Source organism: Phyllobates terribilis, unplaced genomic scaffold (genome assembly GCF_046119375.1).
Source record: "Phyllobates terribilis strain yellow unplaced genomic scaffold, ASM4611937v1 Scaffold_4__5_contigs__length_816908805, whole genome shotgun sequence".
Classification (NCBI taxonomy): domain Eukaryota; kingdom Metazoa; phylum Chordata; class Amphibia; order Anura; family Dendrobatidae; genus Phyllobates; species Phyllobates terribilis.
This window is the reverse complement of record NW_027362764.1, coordinates 618,776,193-618,801,479: the sequence shown is the minus strand read 5'-3', so window position 1 is coordinate 618,801,479 and position 25,287 is coordinate 618,776,193. Positions and strand designations below refer to the sequence as shown.

The window sequence follows — 25,287 nt, the reverse complement described above, 5'->3', positions numbered from 1 at the left end:
GCCACTATACTGTTTGCAGTCTTATATGGGAGCCATTATACTGTTTGTAGAACTATGTGGGGATGACATTATACTGTTTGAGGGGCTATGTGGCGTGGGGATGACATTATACTGTTTGAGGGGCTATTTGAGGACCAATATACTGTTTGTAGAGTTATGTGGGGGCCATTATACAGTGTGGATGGTTATGTTAGGGCCATCATACTGAATGGAGGGGTGGGGGGGGACATTATACTGTATGTAGGCCCATTGTACTTTATGGAGGGCTGTGTGGTGATTACAGTTCAGACATCATACTGTGTTAGGGTCATCATACTTTGCCGGGGAAGGGATGAGGGGGAAGTGGGTACAGTAGGGTCATCATACCGTGTGTGGAGGCTACTGTGGAAGAATTCACTGTGGGGGTATCATACTGTGTTTCGGGGGGACACTATTGTTGGCATCATACTTTATGGGGGCAATGAAAGGGCAATCTAGGGACTTCAATAGGAGGAAAATTACTTTTTTAAGGGCTGCAAAGTTGTAAGATATTCTTTTCCTCGACCCTGCCAAATAATATTTACTTTTTTTTTTGGGGGGGTGCCCTAATTAGAACTTCTGCTATGGGTCCCCTTGATTTCTATGTATGCCCCTGGTGTCTGTTATAACAGAACAAAAAATGGGAAGGATACTGTACTATTTCTTCTGATAAAAATTAAAAATAATGGAGACACCTACACAAGTGTGGGTTGACCCGAACACAAAAGTGATAACATGTAACATAGCCTTTTATTAAAATGTCTTAAAATAGTTTTATTTATATTTCTAAGATTGTAGAAAATTAAAGTATTAATAAGAGAGGCCGTAAATTAACAAATATGATTTTGCTATGGATTTATTGCAATGAGGTCATGTTGTTTATGCATTTTGAGAAACCTGCTCAATGGAAAGCTTCAGTGCGATGCTACTTTTAGGAACTGGAAATGGTGCAGTTGTTGATGTAGTTTTCTTTTTTAGAAAAAGCTAGAGGTAGGGATAGCTTTAGGCCTGAGTACGTGGTGCATGTGCTCCTGTGCCCTGAATCTCTAACAGAGTTACTTCAGACCCACAGCATTACCATAAGATCATGCAGGCATTAGTCATGTAACACCCATTGTAAACTATTTTTATTTATTCCCAGAGGAAGCCGGCAGGGGGAATTCTACTTAAATGACAAAGCAAAACACAGGATACCCACATTGTCCATGTAGGAGACCTGCAGCTTCTTGCTGAGTTCACAGAGGGTTAAGAACTTTTTACATGGCTATTAAAATTTAGAAACACATAGCCTGTGTGTGTAAAACAATTATGGGTATTCTGTGGCTTTCACACATATATATATGCAGTATGTAGTTGCCAACAGTCGTAGATTTGACAGGACTGTTCCAAATTTTTTTAAAACAACTCAGGCAAAGTCAAATATGTACTGGATTAAAATAGATATCCTGCCTGTTTTAGGTGTTCCTTGGGTGGTGCCTGTTTTACTAATATACATTTTCAGAAATATGTAATTACAGGGAATTCTTTGACGCAGTCATAATAAGTATGTGGAGTCTCAGTTATAGGTTTTCTGTGGCTGGCACAGTTATTGGGGCTTCTTGACCTGGCAAGCAGGGGTGTAATGATCGTGGTCGCAGAGGATGCGACCTCGTGCCATCGCCTATTTCAGCTAGATGTGCATTCAAGGACGCATTCAGGTGAAGTGTATTGCTGTGCAGAGACCCACTGACTCAATGCACTGCAATACACGCTACCGGTCAATGAGAAGCCGCACCTTACCGTTACCATGACCGTCATAAGTCGTGCATGGCAATAACGTCATGCACCGTCCATGACTGGCATGCCCAAGTCAGCTGCAGGCTATAGAAGAGGACACCACACATTGTGGGAACTGAGGAAGTTAAGAAGAATTGTTTATTTTTGGGGGACATTATACCAAGAAGGGGCCCAGGATAGTGGACATTATGACTATGTGTCCACGATGCAGAAATGCTCCGGATTTTTTCCTGAGCATTTCTGCATCTCTCTGGCAGAAAAAACGCATGCGGATTGTACATGCGTTTTTCCTGCCAGGGACATGCGGATGTGAAGCGTTCTTCACATGCATTTACACATGCGGGTTGACAAGCGCTTTCCAAGCGATTTTAGCATCACTTGGAAAGTGCTTGACAACTTGGTCACACTATATAGATCCATGCAGCCAGCATGGATTTATATAGTGTGACCGTAAAAGAATGGTAAAAAATAATAAATAATTATATACTTACCTTCTGATGGCCCCCGGAGTCTTTATTCCATCCGTCCTGGTTTGCCGGCAGCTCGCGGTACAGTGAAGGACCTGCCGTCACATGACTATGACGTCAGCGCAGGTCCTTCAGTCCACCGCGAGCTGCCGGCAAGTGAAGACAAGGAGAGCGGGGGCTATCAGAAGGTAAATATAATATTTATTTTTTATTTTATTCTTTTTTTTACAGGTACTATGTTACCCGGGTCCGGAGGAGAGTCTCCTGTCCTCCACACCCGGGTACCATCCGCACATTGAAACGCATGGAATGCGCATCTACAGATGCAGTGATGCATAATCCATGCGTTCCAATGCAAGTCAATGGCGGCGAAAACGCAGCGCTTCCACAAAATAATTGGTAGTGCTGTGGTTTTTTTCCACAATGATAATCCGCAGCGGAAATTACCGCAGCATGTGCACAACACACGCGGATTATCATTAGGGAACATGGCAGGCCTTCTACCATGCGTTTTTTAAGCATTTCTGCAGTGGAATTGGCGCTGCAAAAACACTTAAAAAACGCACTGTGGGAACACAGCCTATAACAGGAAGGGTCCCAGGATAGGGGACAGTATGCCAGGAAGGGGCTCAGGATGAAGGACATTATTACATGATGGGGGTCAGGATGGAGGACATTATGACAGAAAAGGGACAGCATGGTGAACATTTTTTTACAAGAAGGGGCCAGGATGGGGACATGGAGGATGAACACATATGTCTTTATAGGATTTAGAATGCTACAAAGGCCCATACATCTGACTAACATGGAGGTTGGGGTCTCAGGTCCATATTTTCCATTGGGGTCCATCGGACTTTAGTAATGCCACTGCTGGAAAGGTTTTGGTGGCTGACATTCTTATGGTAATTATGTAGTTTTTACTTTTATGAAGACTTAAAGGGGTATTCTCAAGTTTGAAAGTTATTCCCTATCTATTATAAGGGGGATATCTTCCACATTACCAGGCTACCCACCCATCCCTAAGCGTGGGCCCTGAAGGAGCAGTGGTGGATCAAACATATTGCTGCTCTATTCATTCTCAATGGAACCACTTGTTTGGTTTTTGGCACTCCCATAAGAATGAGTAAAGTGGCAGTATGCATAATCAACCTCTGCTCCATTCCGTTTATCAGTTATCTATTGGCCTGACAAAATCTCAGATCTATTAAGACCATCATTACACCCCTGCCATAGGTGGATGATAAATAAAGAGATGTATAAAAATAGAACTTTTCTGGGGGGGGGGGGGGTATCCACTCCTGCATTTGGCTCAAAAAATGCATCAGAAAGTTCAAATGGAAAAACTACAGCCAAAGAAAAAATATTCAATTTTGTTGCTTTCCATTAAATATCACTAGGGTTACCCAAAGAAAAACGGCATTAAAAAATGTACATTTTTAACTGCATTGTGGGAAGATTCATTCTCTACTGCAAAAAATCTGCCCACTGTGATAAGACGCGGCAAAATCGTAGTAACTACCTTAATGGCGAATCATGACCTGGGTTACCAAGAGGTGTAGGTTCCCCCTTGTGATTTCAACATCTGCAACCACAATCTAATTGCCATTATTTAAAAGGGTTATCTCATCTCCACAAACCCTTCTCATACACACTATTAAGGATCCTCTTGCAAAATATGAAAAAATACATAAAAGTTTTGTTACTCTTTAAATGTAATACTACATTTACATTAACCCAAATGGATGTAACTGTACGAATATGTTAGCAATGCCTTGTCCAAATTGGTGTACAGTAATGTACAAGCGATAGCACAGGTACAAGAAATGTCCTCTCAGCATATGCAGTGGGTGACAGCTGTTGTGCAATCCCTCTGCAATTGCCAAGATCCCAGTTACCTCCTTCCAAATCATACTTGACGGGATACTTGTTTTCTTACCCTCCTTCCATCAGTGCTGTAGAGTTTGTAAACAGGAAATTGCATAACTTCAGAAATCTGATCCAGAAATCCATCAATGTTTTGGATTAATTTCTTGTTCAGGACTAAATGTTGTTTCATTTCTTTTTCTCCATTTTTGAATATTACAAAGGTCTGTGAACTTCCAAGCACAACAGTGTTTTCTCTTCGAAATGGTGCAACCTCGTTTTGTCGAGAAAGCTGCACAGCCCGGCGTCGAGCACTGATTGGCCTGCTACTTTGCCATAGCAATGGCTTCTTACTGGCTCGTTCAAGGTTAATAGGCTTTATCTTTCTTTGATGGGAGCAAATATAGGATTTACCATCCTCTAGTTCATCCAGAGTGGTTATATGGTGTATTCCACGTGGAGTTGTTATATTTCTAACTCCGAAAGGCAAAGGAACTTTCTTAGATAGGCTGTCCAGCAATGCATCAAATGTCTTAAAGGATCGGTTTGAGACAACCATTTTTATTCCATTAAACCTTGGATCTCCACTTTTGTAGAAACGGATCCTCTTGGTAAAACCTGGTTCTGACATTCGCGAATATCGGGTAGAAGATGCCTGTGTACTGTCTGTGGAATTGGCTTTAGCAACTGAGATGAAGGATGATGTAGATTCACTCATTCTTGGATCCAATCTAAAATAAATGCAGATGACAGAATAACACAGCATTAAGATTCATGGCAGTATCTGGTATCTGATAGTATTCGAGACAGTATGTTTGAGAAGCCTCAGTGATCATTCCTGTATTTTTACATTATTATTATTTTTTTTTAGAAGACAAGGTGTTTGGTATTCAAAACATTATTACTGAGCTACTAGGTCTGATTTAATTATTTTTTAGGTTATAGCGTTTTGCTAAAATTGTTAACCAAGGATGGAACAGTGTTCAACATGCTTCACATGGACATAAACTAATCCTTATATTAATTTACTTAATTATTTATTTTACTCGCTTATATAGCACCATTAATTTCCATAGCCCTTTAAAGACACAATCATCACTGTTCCCATTGGGGCTCACTATCCAGAACCTAGAGGAAACCCACACAAACACGGGGAGAACATACAAACTCCTTGCAGATGTTGTCCTTGGTGGGATTTGAAATCAGGACCCAGAGCTGCAAAGCAAAAATGCTAACCACTGAGCCACCGTGCCAACCATAGTTTAAAAAAAAAGTACTGTTGTATTTGTACATGCACCCATGTACATTGTGTGCTGTAATTTTAATGCCATAGTGGTCAATAAAAATGTATTAAAAATACAAACAAAACTGCAGCAAACTGAGATGTGTGAACAAAGACCAATGATAAACACTTTATCAACACACTGAAGCTGAATATAGAAGAATACTATAAAAACTGTGAGGACATCATGTACAATGCAAAATATATTGGGAGACTACTAGTAGAGTGAGCTGTAGAGATCTGACTATACCGTGTAAGTGTATTAACATAATTACGAATTAAAGTGACCCTCTACCATGTACTGAAAAGGGAATATACATTTGTCACTTATACTCGCCCTTCCTGGTACCCTTTGATTGCCTCTTACTTCCTCCTCTGTTGCTGAGGCTGGCATTATGCTCCTCATGCATCCAAGATGGCCATTTAAGTAGCATAGGAAGCAGTCATAAGTCTGAAACACACCTCCTCCTCATGCCATTAAGGTAACCATCTTGTATGAAAGAGGATTGGAATGCCAGTGTCAGCTGAGGAGGCAGCGTGAGACAAACAGAAGGCTCCAAGTAGGAGTCCATACATGGCAGAAGTTAAGTCACTTTCCAGTGCTAGGGTGGAGGATTACTTTAGGGGGTAGGTTCACACAACCAATTTCTCCACATATGAGAAAAATGGACCTATTATTCTGATCAAACTTTGATCAAAGTGGAACCAGTTTTTCTTGTACATGACGAGAAAAAAAAAAATTCCACCTTGTTCTTACTTTTAGTCCATGAAAATTGGACCACACTCGATGTCATCTAAGGGCGGTCCAATTTTTTCAACTACAAATAGACTTGCATTGCGGATTTTGATCACTCTGATCTAAATTGAGCATTTGTCATATTTTTTTTAAAATGGATCACTCGGTCCGAGGAAAACATTGGGCATGCACACAGCCCCATAGAATATCATGAGTACGAGTGCTATCCATGAAAACCAAGCATAGCATTTTTACAGGAAAATCGATTTTGTGCACGAGCCTTAAAGCTGAGATATGTTAAAACTAGTGAGTATATATAAATGTCCTTTCTTCTGTGGTAAATTGAAACTCATTTTGATGGGTTCAACCCACCCATATGTGGTACCCTTGATTTCCCACCAATGGGACAACTCTTGCTGGACTCGATGAAAAACTTTTAAAGAGGAAAACAGATTAGTGATGGATTGAGCAGGTTGGACACTCGGATGGGCTCGACTTGAGTACCGAGTATAACGGAAGTTAATGGGAAACTCGAACAATGGGAAACTCGACCCTAACTGAGAAGGCAGGAAAATTACTGAAATGGATAGAAACAGCACTGAAATGGCATGGGACTAGCATGGGGAAGATGCCTGGACGCATCTCTGACTCCCAGGTCGCTGCTGGTAACAATGTTGTCAGAGTATTACGCCACTTTTATGGACTGACAATAAAACATACAAATGCAAAGAAAAAATGGATTTTACAGGACAAAAATGTTAGGAACCATTCTTTCCTTTAAAATGACTTGTATATAAGGCAAAATTAAAAAGAGAAAAACAAAACCTGCCTCCTCCACCCCTTAACAGCCGGGCCATCTTTCACCATATTTCCCCATCGCCTATGACTACAGTAGATGACATGGTAGAGGGGGAAATAAAACTACCCTCACCGGTAGTCACCGGTAAATGTAATTTTAACATTTTACTACCTTATCTGGGCATCTGGTGTGTGCAACTTGGTCAGACACATTCTGTTTAATTTATGAAGGAGGAACTCTGAAAATCACAAAGCCTATGCGGACAGTGCAAGAACTGCCAAAAATTAGAAGGAAGAGGGACTCTGATACACTCTGTATTAGACATAAGGCCAAGGCCCCACTATCAGTATTTCGTCAGTATTCGGTCAGTATTTTTTCCAAGGAGTGGGAGACAAAACCAGGTGATGAACAATCAGAAAAAGGTATAATGGAAACAAGTGCACCACTTCTCCATTTATCACCCACTCTTGGTTTTGTCTCCCACTCCTGAGAAAAAATACTGACCGAATACTGACTAAATACTGATAGTGGAGGATAAGGGTTAGGATTATGTGGCCAGGCTCTTGACTAGTGAGACTGGACCATGTGGAAGACAGGGTGGTCCTGGGAAACATACTGAAAGCATTATGTGCCATCCAATCGACCACCTGTTCGCACTGTTCTGGCTTCAAGAGTGGTGTCCCACTCTCCCCTGCAAAGTGGGACAGGAAACTAGGTCTCATGGATGAGTATGTTTGTTGTGCTCTCACAGCAGACACAGTTTCACCTGGTCCACGGCCTTGGCTTCTGCGTGCACCATCAGCAGGACATCCATTTTCCCGTCCCTTATTGGACGCCTTGCACATTTTAAATTAGGTATATAATATATGCCTGCAAACTTTCCGGTATTAATAGGGAAAAGAAAATATGTAGCCTGAAAATGACTTTTGATTTTAGGTTGCAGCAGCAGTAAACCTATAGAAGGATTGTAAAGCAATAAACCCTGCCTATATGGCTTTAATCCAAAACTATCCCTCCTCCACCAGCTATCCCTACACTGAATGCAGGTAACAGCGGTTTTACTAAAGAAAGGACAGTATATAGCCCTGAAAAGGACTTTTGTTTTAATGGTGCAACAGCGGTATACACGTACTGCAATAGCAATTAAACACTGCCTATATGCCTGTTCTAATGAAAGCTCTACCTCCAACTTCTCTTATATAAGACCACATGATATCAATGCGGGAGGCCAATCGCAGTAATGCCGGTAGCCAACATGTCAGGCAATCTCCGCATGTTTATTGGCTGTCAAACAGGCGCAAAACATGCGGGGTGGGGACTCGAGCATGGCACTCAAGCACCCGCGATACTCGATCAAGTAACGAGCATACACAAGCACCTTGATGCTCGATCGAGTGTCCAGCAGTGGAGAGCACACTCACTCATCACTAATGCAGGTACAATCTGTAGCGCTGGCGTCTCTGCCTCCTGCCCATCTGCCCCGGCAGAGACGCCCACCCCCTTACCGCTGCAGCCCCCGGCCAGGGTGTCCCGCTCCTCCGTCCTCCCTCCATGCCGACTCTGTCCGAAGTACGAGCACTGTGTGCAGATCCCCGGGCACTGTGTTTAGAGTGTGCTCTCCGTAATCTCCTTAAGGGGTCATGCACCATCCCAAAGTGTCCCCGGACAATGGCCAGAGGGCCCTAGCTACTTAAGTCACCTCCTCCAACATGAAGGTGCATGTGCAATGTTGGAAGTTTGTTGTGTAAACACTGTTGTCAGTCTTCAGGTCCCAGTGCACATATCGCCATTTACCTGCCTGTCTATCAGCCGTGCCCACCAGCCTGTCTATCTGCCGTGCCCGCCAACCTGTCTATCAACCGTGACCACCAGCCTGTCTACCAGCCGTGCCCGTCTGCCTGTTTACCAATCATGCACGCCTGTCTATCAGCCGTGCCCACAGTCTGCCGGTCTATCAGCCGTGCCCACAGTCTGCCGGTCCGTCTGTCGTGCCAGCCTGTGACTGCCCCTGTCCCTTGGGGGTCAGATGCCATCCACCTGAGGTCAGTCCTGGAGTAGCACCTGGTCCACCTTCCTGGTCCCTCCTCGGATCACAGAGTCATCTAGCCGCCGTGCATCTGAGGTCAGATTTGGTGAGTTCCCTAGTTACGCCCCTCCAGACTCTCCTTGCATCCCGGCACAGTGGTTCCACCAACCGTCCTGTTACACAATATGACATGGATTTTTAAGGTTAGCACATTTGCCTCATGAGGTCCAAGAGAAATTTAATAATTTATGCAATTTGCGTTGTGAAATCTGTTTTATCGATCTGCTTCAATGAGGTGTCTGTTATTAATGCTAGGGCACTTATTGGCACAAAACTACACACTTGATTCCCTCCGACTTTTACACAAAAAATGACAGGGTAACCCTAGTCTGACCACTGGATATACTTTATATGATTACAAGTCCTTTGACATTAGTCAACAATTAACCATACAATAAAGTATTGTTTGTACTATTGAAGGGGTATGCCATCTAAAAAATACATGGCATATCGGCAGAATAAATTCATACTTGCCAATTCCCTGAACATCCCAAATTCTCAGTTGGCCAATATCCTGGGCACCACTAAAGCTTCCTAAAAAATTACTGAATTACCGGTTTTGGGAGGCTGCAGGTGCACAATTGCACATTTAGGGAAGAAGTGTGGTAGATAATTGAAAGACCAATTTCAAAAAAGAGGTTGGGGCTGTGAGGAAAAATTTGACATCCACAATAAAAAGTTGGCATGTAGCATTAATGTCTAATAGATTCAGCTCCCAAGAAGATTCATCCCCTGACCTTAAAACTCGATGCTGCTGCAAGTGGAAAGGAGGCTGTGCAAGCTCGGTTATCCCCATTCACTTCTATGAACCTAATAACATCAGGTGGAAATGTATTTATACACCGATGACCTTTCAGAAAAAGGAATGCATATGTTTGTAGCTTAGAATATCTTGTTATACGCTTTACACTTTTTTGTTTACGTCCTCATCCAGACAGGAGACCTTTATGGTCACAGCCCGTCTGGAGTTCAAGTCCTTAAAAGAATGAATAATGTCTGCTTTTTATTTCCTACCTGCAGAATTCAGATATCTGTTAGGGAAAATCACCTAGATTAATTTGTAATATTGGAAAGAAGCTAGTGAAAAATATTCTTTTTTGTAACCTGTATTTACTTTCTACTTGTATATTTCTTTGTTTTATCTTTTTTTATATGAAAATGGTGGTCGTCACCTTGCCTAAGTTTCTTTAACTGCCTTTAGAGAGATGCTTTCCAGCAGTCACATATAGCAAAGACAGCAATAGACAGGGTCCGTCTCGTTGACTTCTATAGGATAGTTTCTCTTTTGTTTGCTTAATAATGTATGGAAAGGTCATTTATCAAGGGGGGAAAATGTGACCATCATCTACTGAGGTCAATTTTGTGTTATCTCCTGTATGTGAGGGATATCAATATCCTATCGTTAAAAACAATCTGGAAAGGACAGGAAGTATCTGCCTAATATTACAGTAATATTAGTGGCCAGAGTGAAAAGTGAAAAATGTTAGGACTCTTATTAACATAGATAATAAGATGGAAAGTTTTAAAAAACATAGCCAAAAATTAAAACCAAAAGGAACCATAAAACCTTATTTAATTAATAAGTTATTATCTGATGACACTTTCCCTTTAAGTAGATACTCCATCCTTCCCAGGTAATATATACTGTACTTCCCACAATTAAGGTTCATTCAGATGAGCATATACACTCCTCAACATTAGTATTGCAATACCAAGAAGGATAAGTCATAGAATTATGGAAATCACAGAATGGATAGACATGTTAATGATATGCAAATGGGGAAGAAATTGGAAACAGTATGTTCAAAACATCTCAGTTTATTCTGCATCGAGTACGAGCACTATGCTCAGAAATCTCCGCACTTATAGCCTTGGCTGCTATTAGTGAGATTACTAATGTTTGTTTGAGGAATATTCTGCCACGCTGAATGTACACTGTTCAAAAAAATAAAGGGAACACTTAAACAACAGAATATAACTCCAAGTAAATCAAACTTCTATGAAATCAAACTGTCCACTTAGGAAGTAACACTGAATGACAATCAATTTTACATGCTGTTGTGCAAGTGGAATAGACAATAGATGGAAATTATTGGTAATTATCAAGACACCCTCAATAAAGGAGTGGTTCTGCAGGTGGGGACCACAGACCACATTTCAGTACCAATGCTTTCTGGATGATGTTTTGGTCACTTTTGAATGTTGGTTGTGCTTTCACACTCGTGGTAGCATGAGACGGACTCTACAACCCACAGAAGTTACTCAGGTAGTACAGCTCATCCTGGATGGCACATCAATGCGAGCTGTGGCAAGAAGGTTTGCTGTGTCTTTCAGCGTGGTGTCCAGAGGCTAGAGGCGCTACCAGGAGACAGGCCAGTACACCAGGAGACATGGAGGGGGCCGTAGGAGGGCAACAATCCAGCAGCAGGACCGCTACCTCCGCCTTTGTGCAAGGAAGAAGAGGAGGAGCACTGCCAGAGCCCTGCAAAATGACCTCCAGCAGGCCACAAATGTGCATGTGTCTGCAGAAACGGTTAGAAACCGACTCCATGAGGGTGGTATGAGGGCCTGACGTCCACAGATGGGGGTTGTGCTCACAGCCCAACACCGTGCAGGACGCTTTGCATTTGCCACAGAACACCAGGATTGGCAAAATCGCCACTGGCGCCCTGTGCTCTTCACAGATGAAAGCAGGTTCACACTGAGCACATGTGACAGACGTGACAGTCTGGAGACGCCGTGGAGAGCAATCTGCTGCCAGCAACATCCTTCAGCATGACCGGTTTGGCAGTGGGTCAGTAATGGTGTGGGGTGGCATTTCTTTGGAGGGCCTCACAGCCCTCCATGTGCTTGCCAGAGGTAGCCTGACTGCCATTAGGTACCTCAGACCCCTTGTGAGACCATATGCTGGTGCGGTTGGCCCTGGGTTCCTCCTAATGCAGGACAATGCCAGACCTCATGTGGCTGGAGTGTGTCAGCAGTTCCTGCAAGATGAAGGCATTGAAGCTATGGACTGGCCCGCCCGTTCCCCAGACCTGAAACCGATTGAGCACATCTGGGACATCATGTCTCTCTCCATCCACCAATGTCACGTTGCACCACAGACTGTTCAGGAGTTGGTGGATGCTTTAGTCAAGGTCTGGGAGGAGATCCCACAGGAGACCATCCGCAACCTCATCAGGAAAATGCCCAGGCATTGTAGGGAGGTCATACAGGTACGTGGAGGCCACACACAATACTGAGCCTCATTTTGACTTGTTTTAATGACATTACATCAAAGTTGGATCAACCTATAGTGTGTTTTTCCACTTTAATTTTGGGGGTGACTCCAAATCCAGGCCTCCATTGGTTAATAAATTTGATTTCCATTGATGTTTTTTGTGTGATTTTGTTGTCAGTACATTCAAATTTGTACAGAACAAAGTATTCAATGAAAATATTTCATTTATTCAGATCTAGGATGTGTTATTTGAGTGTTCCCTTTATTTTTTGAGCAGTGTATTTTAGCACAGAAATCATCAAGATCCACTGCTGTCAGCTCCCTTTCATATTGCTGAATGATGACATCTCAAATGTGCTCAAAGTCCAGAGACGCAGCAGGCCACGTAGCATGTTTAGGTCACGCAGGCTGCACCCTGTAGCACGAACAACATGTGGCCTGGAATTGCTGTGCTGCAAAAATGACTTCTGAAACACTTTGGAAAAATGGCTGTACCACTGGTTCTATGACCAAAATAATGTAATGTTTAGCTGCTAATGTACCGGTACCTGGAATGAAGACTAAATGGATCTGACTACACCCCACACCATATTCCTGTAACTAGGACTAGTAGAACTAGCGTTATTCTCAAAGTCTCCAGACCATCTCCAGCTATCGTTATGTCCAAGACAAAAGTAGAACTCATCGCTGAATAAGATAGACCTCTATTACAGCCTCCATTACTTTATTACAGCCTCTGGTCTCCATCTAGAGACCATGTCAGCAACACCATATAAAAAGGAAACATCACACTGATCATCCTAATCCCAGGATTATGGTGTGGGGTGGCATAGTGTACCATAGTTGGATCTTTCTAGTCTTCACTATAAGTAAACTAACAGCTCAGCATTACATTGATTTGGTGGTGGAACCAGTGATATGACCATTTCCCAAAATGTCCCAAGAGTCATTTACCAACACTACAACACAATGCCACATGTTGTTTGTGCTATTGTGAGCAGCCTGTGTGGCACCCCAGGGGTCTGGTTTTCCACAGTAATGTAATGTTATGTCTGAGAGCAGGTGGGAGGTCCTTTGGTCAGGGATCCTGTGCATGCCACACCTCCTGCCCAGTCTTGGGAGGGGAAGAACTTCCCCTGTATAAACCCGGGGCTGAGGCAGGGAGAGTCAGACAAGGAGAGTGGAGACAAGAAGCAGCATAGGAAACAGCAGAGTTACAAGGAGTCAGGGGCTGGCAGCTGCAGAGTTCGCCCTGACTAAGAAGATTCTTTACCGGACCCGGAGTCCGAGGCTGTGGGGACTAACTCCTACCCAGCAGCAGAATCCGTCAGGCAGGGGATTTCAGGTCCTCTGGCCCAGAAGCCCGAAGGCACGGTCACACGAGTGGGACCAGCACCGCCATCGTGGAGCGGAAGCCATTAGAAGGCCCCGAGTCACCGGCCATACGGGTGAGCACCACACGGTACACTCAGGGACGTGGGCTACTTACATCAGCTTCTAGCAAGGTAGCCAGAAGAGTACAGTCAGTTTGGGAGGCCTACAACTACGCCTGGCCAGGGGAGATCCCATCTGCTCAAAGACTGACCAGGCCCCGTTTGCTAGCAAGTACTCCGGGAGGGTCTGTCGTTGTTACCAGTAAAGACCCTGAACTACACCGTACCGTCTCTGAGTGGTTCCTGCTACCCCCATCATCCACGTCGGCTGCCCTGAGGCCATACCCCTCCCGTTGGGGGTGATACTATCACGCTGCACAATCCTACCACCGGCCTCAGCGGTCTGCCCTGCAGCGGCAGCTCCTTCGCTGCATTCAACGGGTGGCGTAGTCGTACAACATCTACCACTAATACAGCGCCACTTAGTCTGACTCCCTGGGCACGGACCGGGTCACCGCCACGAGACTACAACCCTCAACAGATCCGGCTCCGGGTAAGCTCCCGCGTGCGCAACGCTGCGCGACACCGGCCCAGGGGTGCGTCAACTTTTGGCGCAGTCGGCAGGATTTCGTGCCCGCAACCACCGGGTACTGCGTGCCTGAAAAAGACTGTTCAAACTTACCTGTGGTGAAGATTCCCGCCATCCGGCGCCATCTTCTACCTTCTTCCCGCCATCCGGCGCCATCTTCTACCTTCTTCCCGCCATCCGCAAAGTTTTCCCGCCATCCGGCGCCATCTTCTGCCTTCTTCCCGCCATCCGTGGAGTTTTCCCGCCGTTGGACGCCATCTTGAAGACGCCGCGCGGGAAGAAGAGGGGCGTGGACTCCGAAAGCGCGCGAGAACTGAAGCCCCGCCTCACGTCCGGACGTTGCGTAAGGTCCTGGAAGGAGCCCAGCAGACGCCGACGTCACAGGAGCGCGACGGAAGGTCCTCGACCCTGACGATCCACTGCGGAGCCGCGGCCTACGGAAGAGGATCATCGCAAGGTAGGCCACGGTCCACTAGGGGGGAGGAAGATGTCGGATACGGAGGAGAGCTTCACTGCCCCAACCCCCGCCAGCGCTACCGCTGCTGCAGTTATGCCCTTCACCATGCCCTATATCCCGGGAGCAGCTTGGCTACCCCAGTACTCAGGGGAGTCACATACCCTGCATGACTTTAGAGAAAAGCTGGATAGCCTCTTCCAGGTGTACCCCCTCACAGAAGAGCAAAAAGTGAGCATCCTGGTGGCCCAACTAACCGGGGCAGCCAAAAGGGAAGTAAAATCCTGGCCACCTGGGAGGAAGACTGTCGCAGGGATACTAACCCGGCTGAAGGACACCTTTGATACCCGCACCTCAGCCGAGATTAAGCTTAGATTCTACGGGTGCAAGCAGCGAGCGCATGAGAGTATAAGGGACTATGCACTAAACCTACAAGAGGCCCTGAGGGCCATAAAGCAGACCGACCCTGATGGGGTGGGAAACGAGGACAGGCTGTTGACTGAACAATTTATAGAGGGTTTATATTGCAATGCCCACCGAACCCAGTTGCGGGCAATGGCCTTACAGGATCCCCATCTGGACTTTGCACAGTTCAAGGACAGAGCCATCCGGGTGCTCCGAGAACCGGCACCAGGTGGCGTTGTGACCCACAGACGCCCCACTACCACTTACTACCAGGAGGCGGCGCCCTTGTCAGCAGGGCCTGTGGGAGCTGATGCGCAGGCTTTGGACAATGACCCGGCTCCAGACCTACACCATCAGGTCCAAGAGCTAGCTAAGAGCGTTGCTGCGCTAACCCGAACTGTGCAGTCTTTACAGGTTTCCACCCCAGGGAAGATCCAGCTGGCATCCGGACCGGAGGACATCCCGTGGCGTCGACCAAGGAGGACCCCACCGGCCAGAGGAAGACCCAGTGACCGATACAGCGAGGACGGACGACCCATCTGCCGCCGCTGCAATCAATCCGGACATATGGAAAGGTACTGTTCTTTAAACGGGCACAACCTGGGGTAGAGGGCCAACCCCCAGGAAAAAGATCACCAGGCCCATCGAACTGGCGCGACAGATATGTGGGAGGACGTCCAGTCTTGCCTGTGGTACTGGATGGCATTCCCATGAGTGCCCTACTGGATACCGGGTCACAGGTCACCACAATCCCGTACGTGCTCTTCAAGCAGTACTGGAATGACTCGGATATTACCCACTACCCTGACGACGACTTGAGTATCATCGCCAGCAATGGCCAGCCCGTGCCACAGATCGGATTTAAAGAGGTGGCCCTCAAAATCGGTAGAGTCGAACTGGCCGCACAGGGACTGATCATTGTAGATATTGATAAACATGAGAGTCACCCAAAAATAACTCTAGGAACTAACGTAATTGAAAATTGTCTTGCAGAGGTGATTTTCCTTTTACAGCAGGTTGCCAAGAACGCCAGCTCCGGCGAGCAGCGGGTGCTCCAGAAAGAGATCCGGGCACTGATGCAACGGCAACAAGTGGAACTCTCCGGCGGTGAGATTGGTAGCGTAAGAATGTGTGACCCTTTTCCTATTGCCATGCCCCCAAAAAGTGAAATGATGATTTGGTGCCGGGCAGCTATTGGTCTGAGAGGAAGAGATTACCAGGCAATGGTAGAACCAGTTTACTCAGACAGTAGGCCCACCATTTTGACAGCACGGGGGGTGGTCAATGTACGCCATGGGAGGGTGCCCATTCGCATAATAAATATCGGGGAGAGGGAAGTGTACCTGCCCCGGTATGCCACGCTAGCCAAATTATATACCACTAATCAAAATTCTATACAATCTGTGGAACCCTTGCCTCCATCTCACCCGGAGGAAGGTAACGGCTCTAAGAAAGACATGGAGGACTGGTGTCAGCAACTACATTTGGGTACTGATTCCACTCCCTCACATCAGAAACAAGGAGTCTATCGGGTGGTTCAAGAGTACGAGAGAGTGTTTAGTAAACACCCGTTAGACTTTGGGCGGGTCAAGGGGGTAGAACACCGCATCCCCACGGGAGATCATCCTCCCATAAAAGAGAGGTATCGACCCGTACCCCCTGCACACTACCAACACGCCAAGGGGATGCTTCGAGACATGAAGGAGGCTGGGGTAATCCGGGATAGCTGTAGCCCCTGGGCAGCCCCACTAGTTTTAGTCAAAAAGAAAGACAACACCATGAGGATGTGTGTAGATTACCGGAAAATCAATCGTATCACACACAAGGATGCGTACCCCTTACCAAGGATAGAGGAGTCATTGGCTGCTTTAAGATCTGCTAACTTCTTCTCTACCTTGGATCTCACTAGCGGGTACTGGCAGGTTCCTGTAGCAGAGGCGGACCGGGAGAAGACCGCATTCACCACCCCGATGGGACTTAGCGAGTTCACCTGCATGCCGTTCGGACTCTGCAACGCCCCAGGAACCTTCCAACGATTAATGGAGTGCTGTCTGGGCCACAGAAACTTCGAGACGGTCCTGTTGTACCTGGACGATGTCATCGTATACTCCAAAACTTATGAGGACCACCTGAAACACCTGGCGGAGGTGTTCGAAGCTCTGGCGAGTTACGGCCTAAAGGTGAAACCCTCCAAGTGTCACCTCCTGAAACCAAAGGTGCAATACCTGGGACACGTGGTGAGCGCTGACGGAGTGGCTCCCGACCCCGATAAGATCACCGCAATTAAGGGATGGCCAAGCCCCTCCAGCGTAAAAGAAGTGCGGCAGTTCCTAGGGTTGGTAGGCTACTACCGAAGGTTTATTCCCGGTTTCACCAAAAAGGCAGCGCCTATGCAGGACCTCCTGATAGGCCAGTCCCGGAAGGCCAAGAACCAGAAGCCGCCCTTCAAATGGGAAGAGCTAGAAGAAGAGTCCTTCCGCCAGCTGAAGATGGCCCTCACGGGCGATGAAATCTTGGCGTACCCGGACTATAGCCAGCCCTTCATCCTCTACACCGACGCCAGTAACATCGGGCTAGGAGCCGTACTGTCCCAGATTCAGCAGGGGAGAGAACGAGTAATCTCCTATGCCAGCCGAAAACTGCGACCCACCGAAAGGAACCCCGAGAATTACAGCTCATTTAAGCTAGAGTTCCTGGCCGTGGTATGGGCAGTCACCGAGCGCTTTAGGCATTACCTCGCTTCTTCCCGGTTCACCATATACACGGATAACAACCCGTTGATACACCTGGACACGGCAAGACTCGGTGCCCTGGAGCAGAGGTGGATGGCCCGTCTGTCCAACTACGAGTTCACAATCAAATACCGGGCAGGACGCTCCAATACTAACGCGGATGCCCTGTCCAGGATGCCCAACCTGCCGGACGAAGGAGAAGATCCGGAGGGACTGGAAGAAGTTGAACTCCCTGCGTTCCACCGTCATGGGACTATCCAGTATTCCCACCGGGTAAGGGGTAAGCAGGCTGCTACGTTGAACCCCTTACCCCACTACAACTGGGCGGAAACGCAAGACAGCGACCCTGCCGTCCGACTAGTGAAGGAAATGCTGACTCGGCCGGAGGCTCGCCTTGAACCAGACGCTCCGGAGGAAGCCAAACAACTATGGGCGGAGAAGAGTCGACTATTCCTTTACAAGGGGAAGTTGTGCCGCAGAATGGTCAACTCCCGGACGCATGAACTACTCTGGCAAGTAGTGGTGCCACGAAGAGACGCAGCCATGGTGATGGAGGCATACCACGACGGAGCTGGACACTTCGGGTGGAAAAAGCTGGAGTTCCTGCTGCGCGAGCGGTTCCACTGGGTAGGCATGAGGGGAACCATCGAGAAGTGGTGCAGAGATTGTGGCCCGTGCAAACTGAGAAGGAAGGACCGAGCCAGCCAGAAGACTCCCCTGCAGTCCATCGTCACCCGGCAACCGTTGGAACTGGTAGCCTTGGATCATGTAAAACTGACCCCAAGCAGAAGTGGCTACGTCTACGCGTTAACCATCGTGGATCATTACTCCCGGTTCTTGGTTGTCGTCCCCGTCAAGGACTTAACGGCTCAAACAGCAGCTAGAGCCTTCCAGCAGCACTTCTGCCGTCCACACGGGTACCCGGACCAAGTGCTGACGGACCAGGGACCTGCCTTTGAAGCGGAGGTCTTTCAGGAATTCTGCAATCTGTATGGCTGCCAGAAGATAAGGACGACACCCTACCATCCGCAGACTAATGGACTTTGTGAAAAAAATGAACCAGGTGGTAATGGATCTTCTAAAAACGTTGCCCCTGGAAGAACGCAGTCTGTGGCCTGAAAAGTTGCCCGACCTGGTGGACCTATACAACCACATCCCGGTAGATTCCACCAACTGTACCCCGGCTTACCTAATGAGGGCAAGACCTGGTAAGTTACCTGTTGACCTGGAAATGGGAGTCCTGACCCCCGAGGACACTTCACCAGAAACAGACTGGGACACAGAGAGGCAGCAGCAGTACCGGAGAGTACAGGAGAGCGTGGAGCGAAGTCTCTGTCAGGCTAGGGAAAGACAAGAGAAAACTTACAACCAGTATGCTCCCGCTGTTCCCCTGGTACCCGGAGAGCAGGTCTTGAAGAGGAAGAGACGGCTCCACAAGTTGGACGACCAGTGGGAGAAGGACCCGTACACCGTACTGCCCTCAAGCCACGAGAACCCGAAGGTCTGTACCATCAGTAAAGACGGAGGGGAAACCACAGCCATTGTATCCCGGGACCACCTGAAGAAGTGTCCCGAACAACTGAGGAACCCTGAAGAGGAACAAGAAGACCATCGACCCGTGGAAGAAAGGGAAGATATGGTTAGTACCGTGCTCGGGGACTTCCCTCAGTCTTGGACTCAAGTCAATGGTGCAGTTGTGGTACCCGTACTCACCTTCCTCCAACCATCATCCCAAGAACCTACGGAGCAACGGGTAGAGCTGGAAGAACAGCCGGTCCAGGAGGCAGAAGACTCCACACAAGCAGAACAGGAGAATCAACCCTCTGCTTATAGTGAGCCTGCCGTACCCCTAGTGAGACAAAGAGCCGGTAGACAGCTGCCCAGTTTACCCTTGACAGTTCCTACACCCTGTAGTTCAGGGCCAGACAGTCAGCTCCGTAGGTCCACTCGGGCCACTAGAGGCCAGTTACCCGCACGCTGGAGAATTTGAAGTGTGTAAATTGTTTTATTTATGTTTTTCTGTGTCTTGTTGCTTGTGTATAATTTTGTGTTTCTAGTTATTTTTAGGGATCCTTGGTGGATTTACCGGGAATCCTTGTACATAGTTGGAGCGTAACCCAGGATGGACTAGAGACTGTTAAGGACTCGGGGTAGGACAGACCCCTACCTGGTTACGTCTCCCTGTGTTGGTGAAATGGACACCTTGCTTTCTTCAGAGACTGCACCCGGTTGCGGACACGCCGTAACCATCTTTATATGTTTTCTTATTGTATTATTAATGTTTTTGCCTTGTTATGTTTTTCTAAATGTGTTTAGTCCCGGAGTACTAAATTTCACTAGGGGGGAATGTGGCACCCCAGGGGTCTGGTTTTCCACAGTAATGTAATGTTATGTCTGAGAGCAGGTGGGAGGTCCTTTGGTCAGGGATCCTGTGCATGCCACACCTCCTGCCCAGTCTTGGGAGGGGAAGAACTTCCCCTGTATAAACCCGGGGCTGAGGCAGGGAGAGTCAGACAAGGAGAGTGGAGACAAGAAGCAGCATAGGAAACAGCAGAGTTACAAGGAGTCAGGGGCTGGCAGCTGCAGAGTTCGCCCTGACTAAGAAGATTCTTTACCGGACCCGGAGTCCGAGGCTGTGGGGACTAACTCCTACCCAGCAGCAGAATCCGTCAGGCAGGGGATTTCAGGTCCTCTGGCCCAGAAGCCCGAAGGCACGGTCACACGAGTGGGACCAGCACCGCCATCGTGGAGCGGAAGCCATTAGAAGGCCCCGAGTCACCGGCCATACGGGTGAGCACCACACGGTACACTCAGGGACGTGGGCTACTTACATCAGCTTCTAGCAAGGTAGCCAGAAGAGTACAGTCAGTTTGGGAGGCCTACAACTACGCCTGGCCAGGGGAGATCCCATCTGCTCAAAGACTGACCAGGCCCCGTTTGCTAGCAAGTACTCCGGGAGGGTCTGTCGTTGTTACCAGTAAAGACCCTGAACTACACCGTACCGTCTCTGAGTGGTTCCTGCTACCCCCATCATCCACGTCGGCTGCCCTGAGGCCATACCCCTCCCGTTGGGGGTGATACTATCACGCTGCACAATCCTACCACCGGCCTCAGCGGTCTGCCCTGCAGCGGCAGCTCCTTCGCTGCATTCAACGGGTGGCGTAGTCGTACAACATCTACCACTAATACAGCGCCACTTAGTCTGACTCCCTGGGCACGGACCGGGTCACCGCCACGAGACTACAACCCTCAACAGATCCGGCTCCGGGTAAGCTCCCGCGTGCGCAACGCTGCGCGACACCGGCCCAGGGGTGCGTCACCTGCATGGTTTAAATGTGCTACCATTGCCTGAAACCTCTCCAGACTTGTCTCCCATCAAGCAGATCTGGAACATTATTTGTCGGCAATAGCAAAGGGAGCTGCCAGCAACGGATCTTGATGACTTGCATTCAGTGTGGCAGACAACCAATAATAACCTCACCAATAGCATGCCACAATGTGTAAGTTTGTTAATTTCTCTGTGTGGTGCTCATACTTGATACTGAATGAACTGAGATGTTTTTTGAGATTGATGCCTTTTTTTTCATCATTTGCATATCATTAGTATGTCTATCCATCCTGTGATTTCCATAACTCCACAATTTCTCCTCCTTAATTTTGCAATTTCAATGTTAATGAGTGAATTTGTCCTTTTGCAGTAAGTGTGTGCCACAGACCGCACACGGACAGCACTTAGACCCATTATAGCTAGGGTGCTGTAGCACATGGGTAATTTATTTTCCACACAGATTGGTGGTCTGCATGAAATAGCCTTAGGCTAGGTTCACACAAAGTTCAGGCATTATATTCAGTGGAGACTGCCTAACATATGCCCCAGACTCATGCCACAACATACCTATGAAGTAGGATATGTCACCACCATCTAATCTCATTGAAAAAAAAAACATATACCGTATACCACGAGATGTTCGCCTTTCCATACAGTTGTGATATAGGTATTCCAGCCATACAATAATGCATTTCTTATCTAATCTGCAGTTTGATTGGACTTGTAGTTTAATAATGGCTTCATAAAAAATGTTATAAATAAGTGAAATTCTCAGGTAATATTAACAAATTCTGTGTGCACAACCTCATATCCAATTTTAATTGACCTTGTTCAATCAGAAACAATTTAACCCTCCTTTCCACTTTGCCTTCATGATAGACTGCGGAGGCGCTGGGCCAGGAAGCATATCATGCATATTAAAGTCACACGTAATTCCTCGCATTACTATGCATTGAGCAGTAGAGCTTATTTAATTGAAATACATACCAGCAATTACCAGTGTAGCTTATAATTACAATATATAGAACACAAGAGTGTGACAAGGGCAATCTTCAGGGGATGATTCTAGTTAAACATTTATATCAGTCTGCAGCCGCATATAAATATAGATGATGCTCCGTCTGAAGGAGTTTCTACTGTTCCAGTGCCTACTTCTAGCTTCTCACCTACATATTGCAGCTGACCTGTCACCTGCTTTTGACTTTATCTTTTTTTTCTGTTTTACATAATGATTTTAGCTCTATATTAAAGCACCAGCGTTTATTTTATTTCAGCCCTGAAGTGGTGGCACTAATTTAAATTCCCTGGCCCTAGTATTATACTCACCACCCGCCGTCTTCAGGCTCGCTCATATGAGTGTATAACACAGCCGAGTACTAACCAATGTTTTATCGGATAGCACTCGGCCCAATGTTATACTATTGTGTTATTTTTTTCTCATGGCGATCCAGCTGGAGAAAACAATAGCAGCAAGCTGTGAGTACATCCATATGATCGGATTGCACTCACCCATTCAAGTCTATGAGTGAAACATTGGACTAAATGACATCCGAGTGCAGTCAGAGAGACAATGGAGAAGACGGAGAAATTAAGTTCTAATCTCCATTAGTGTTGAGCCACCCCCGTAGTGTTCGAGTTCGGTTCGGTTCGTCGAACACCCGTGTGTTCGCCGAACTGTTCGTCGAACTGTTCGTCGAACACCTTCGAACACCGTTAAAACCAATGGCAGGCAAACAAAAACACATAGAAACACATAGAAAACACCTTCAAAGGTGTCCAAAAGCTGACAAACTGCTCAGAAGACACAACTAACACATGGAAAAGTGACAAGTACATATAGTCATGCGAAAAGAAAAGAGGTGGAGGAGTAAAAGGAGGGGGAGACACAGATATAGGCATGTCATGCCCTTCTAAAATCCAAAAAGTGAGAAGCCGAGACGGCCAGTCCGCTCCTGCCCGTGCCACCTCCGTGTCGCCGGGTTTGTGCCAGAGCCGCGGTGAACCCTGACGGCCAGCCCCCCTCTCCCAATACTGGTGCCTGTCCGCTGGTGGGTCGAGAGAGCCCCCCTGTGGTGGAGGCAGCTCTAAGCTTTTTAATTTAAATTGTCCCTCTAATTTGAATGAATACACTTTAAATCCATTTACAAGGATCTATTGGAGGGCAAGTCTCATGCCAGCAGCCGCGTAATTCCAGCTCCAGTAGCGTCCACTAAAGCTGCTGCAGTTAAAAAGCTTTTATAAGGATCGAGCTCGGCTGTCCACCGCAAGGCATCCTAGTGCCAGTCCCAGCCCCTATGCCTTGGGGTGCCTCCTGATGCTCTTCACTAAGTATCCCGTGGTCCCGAAGCATTTCCTTTGAAAAAATTAAGTGTCCAAACTACAGGTGGTGTAGCTTGCTTAACAGCCGGGATAATCCGCTGACTAGCAGACACTGCTACTAGGCACAAAGTATTTCCTGGGCTAGATGCAGTTAAAAATTTGTAAGTAGATACTCTCGTTGGATGCTGAGAAAGCATTCCATAGAGTCTCCTGGCACGCCATATATGATTCTCTTAAAAAGCTTGGGGTAGGGGTCTAGGGGACCCTTTTATAGCCAAAATCACGGCCCTGTATCACAATACGTCACCTAGGCTGAAGATAAATGGAACTGTAGCACCGAGGGCTCGGTTGCTACAGACGTATTGCACCTCACCCAGAGGTGTGATATCTCACTCTCAGATAAGGATGGAGTGTGGATCAGGACCCGACACCTGCATGCATTACACCACATTGCCGTGGGGCAGGGCGACCAATATGCCCCTGAGATGGGCACGACAGTCCCTGTCCCTGGCTGGAGTGGGGGGAGGGAACACTGAGGAAGGGGAACCCTGCAGTGCAGGAGCAGGGAGGAAGCAGTTCCTGGGTGCATTGAGAAGGGAGTATAAAAGGTGGGCACCATCTTAGTTCAGTGCAGAGAAGTCTGAGCAGAAGTGGCAGGGAGCAGGGGCTCTGCATGAGCTCTGCTCCGGAGGCGGGCCTAGTAACAGAGGCCCAGGCCTGCAAGAGGGAGAAGGAAGGAAGAGGAGCGGAGAAGGCTCCAGGAACGAGGAATGAAGGGATCCCAGGGGTGCGGACGGGCGAGTCGCCACCGCACGCCCGAATCCACCTGCGTGGAGGGGTCAGGCCAAAGGGGGAGACCGGTCCCCGAACTAGTGGAGGCAGGAAACGACCCTCAGCTAGAAACCGGAGGCTCTGACATTTTATGTGGCGCAGCCCCTTGCTCCACCCGCTAGGAAGGCACCACATAGGGTTAGGGAAACTGGCGCCAAGTTTACCAAGAGGAGGCCCGAGGCAGCTGGACAGAAGTGTTGGTAAGAAAGGCCAGACAAAGGACACACAAAGGGGGTCCTGTGAAGCGCTCCAAAGTTATCTGGGAGTTGTCTGAGCCCCTCACCTGGTGAGCACAGTACGACGTGGGCAGCCGTTACCTGCAGACGTGGTCTGGATAATAAGAACTGTGAGTAAAGGCCCTGAACTGCATCACTGACTCCGTGTCGTTACTGCTGCTGCCCTGCACCATCACCCCCATCCTCCGCATACACTGCCCTGAGGCTATACTCCTCCCGTGGGGAGTTATGCTACGCTCTGCTGCACCCACAACACCAGCCTTAGCGGTCTGCCCTGTAGCGGCGGTTCACTCTGACCGCAATCCACGGGTGGCGTAGTCGGACATTTAAACATCAAAACCACATAAATAGTTCCGCCACTGGTTTGACCGCCCTGAGCCACGGAACCGGATCGCCGCCACGAAGACTACAACCACCAGCATCCACCAAAAAGGGTCCGGCTCCGGGTGTCCCAAGGCCCAGGGGGTGCGTCAGAACATTTTCATCACCTTTCACAATCACCAATGGGACAAGGCAGGGATGTCCTCTGTCCCCTCTCTTATACATCCTAGTGACGGAGCACCTGCTCTCATCAATTCGCCATAACCCCAATATTAGGTGGATTGAGGTGGGAGGCACCGAGTACAAGTGCTCTCTATTTGCTGATGATGTCCTAGTATATATCACTCAATCACATATATCCATCCCTGCTGTTATGGCTGAAATAGATCACTTTGTTACATGGTAAAATTTTAAAATCAATGCAGCGAAGTCTGAGGCCCTCGATGTCTCCC

General features: G+C 47.4%; 1 protein-coding gene across 2 annotated transcripts in view; it reads right to left on the bottom strand.

Annotated features, from left to right (window-relative positions):
• RP1 (RP1 axonemal microtubule associated) overlaps positions 1 to 25,287 on the bottom strand; it is a 1,013,486-nt gene that overhangs the window by 914,986 nt on the left and 73,213 nt on the right. For both annotated transcript variants that reach the window (XM_073679301.1, XM_073679302.1), the window contains exon 2: positions 4,198 to 4,855. In XM_073679301.1, the coding sequence (XP_073535402.1) occupies positions 4,198 to 4,842 (645 nt within the window). In that variant the 5' untranslated portion in view covers positions 4,843 to 4,855. The remainder of the gene's footprint in view (positions 1 to 4,197; positions 4,856 to 25,287) is intronic.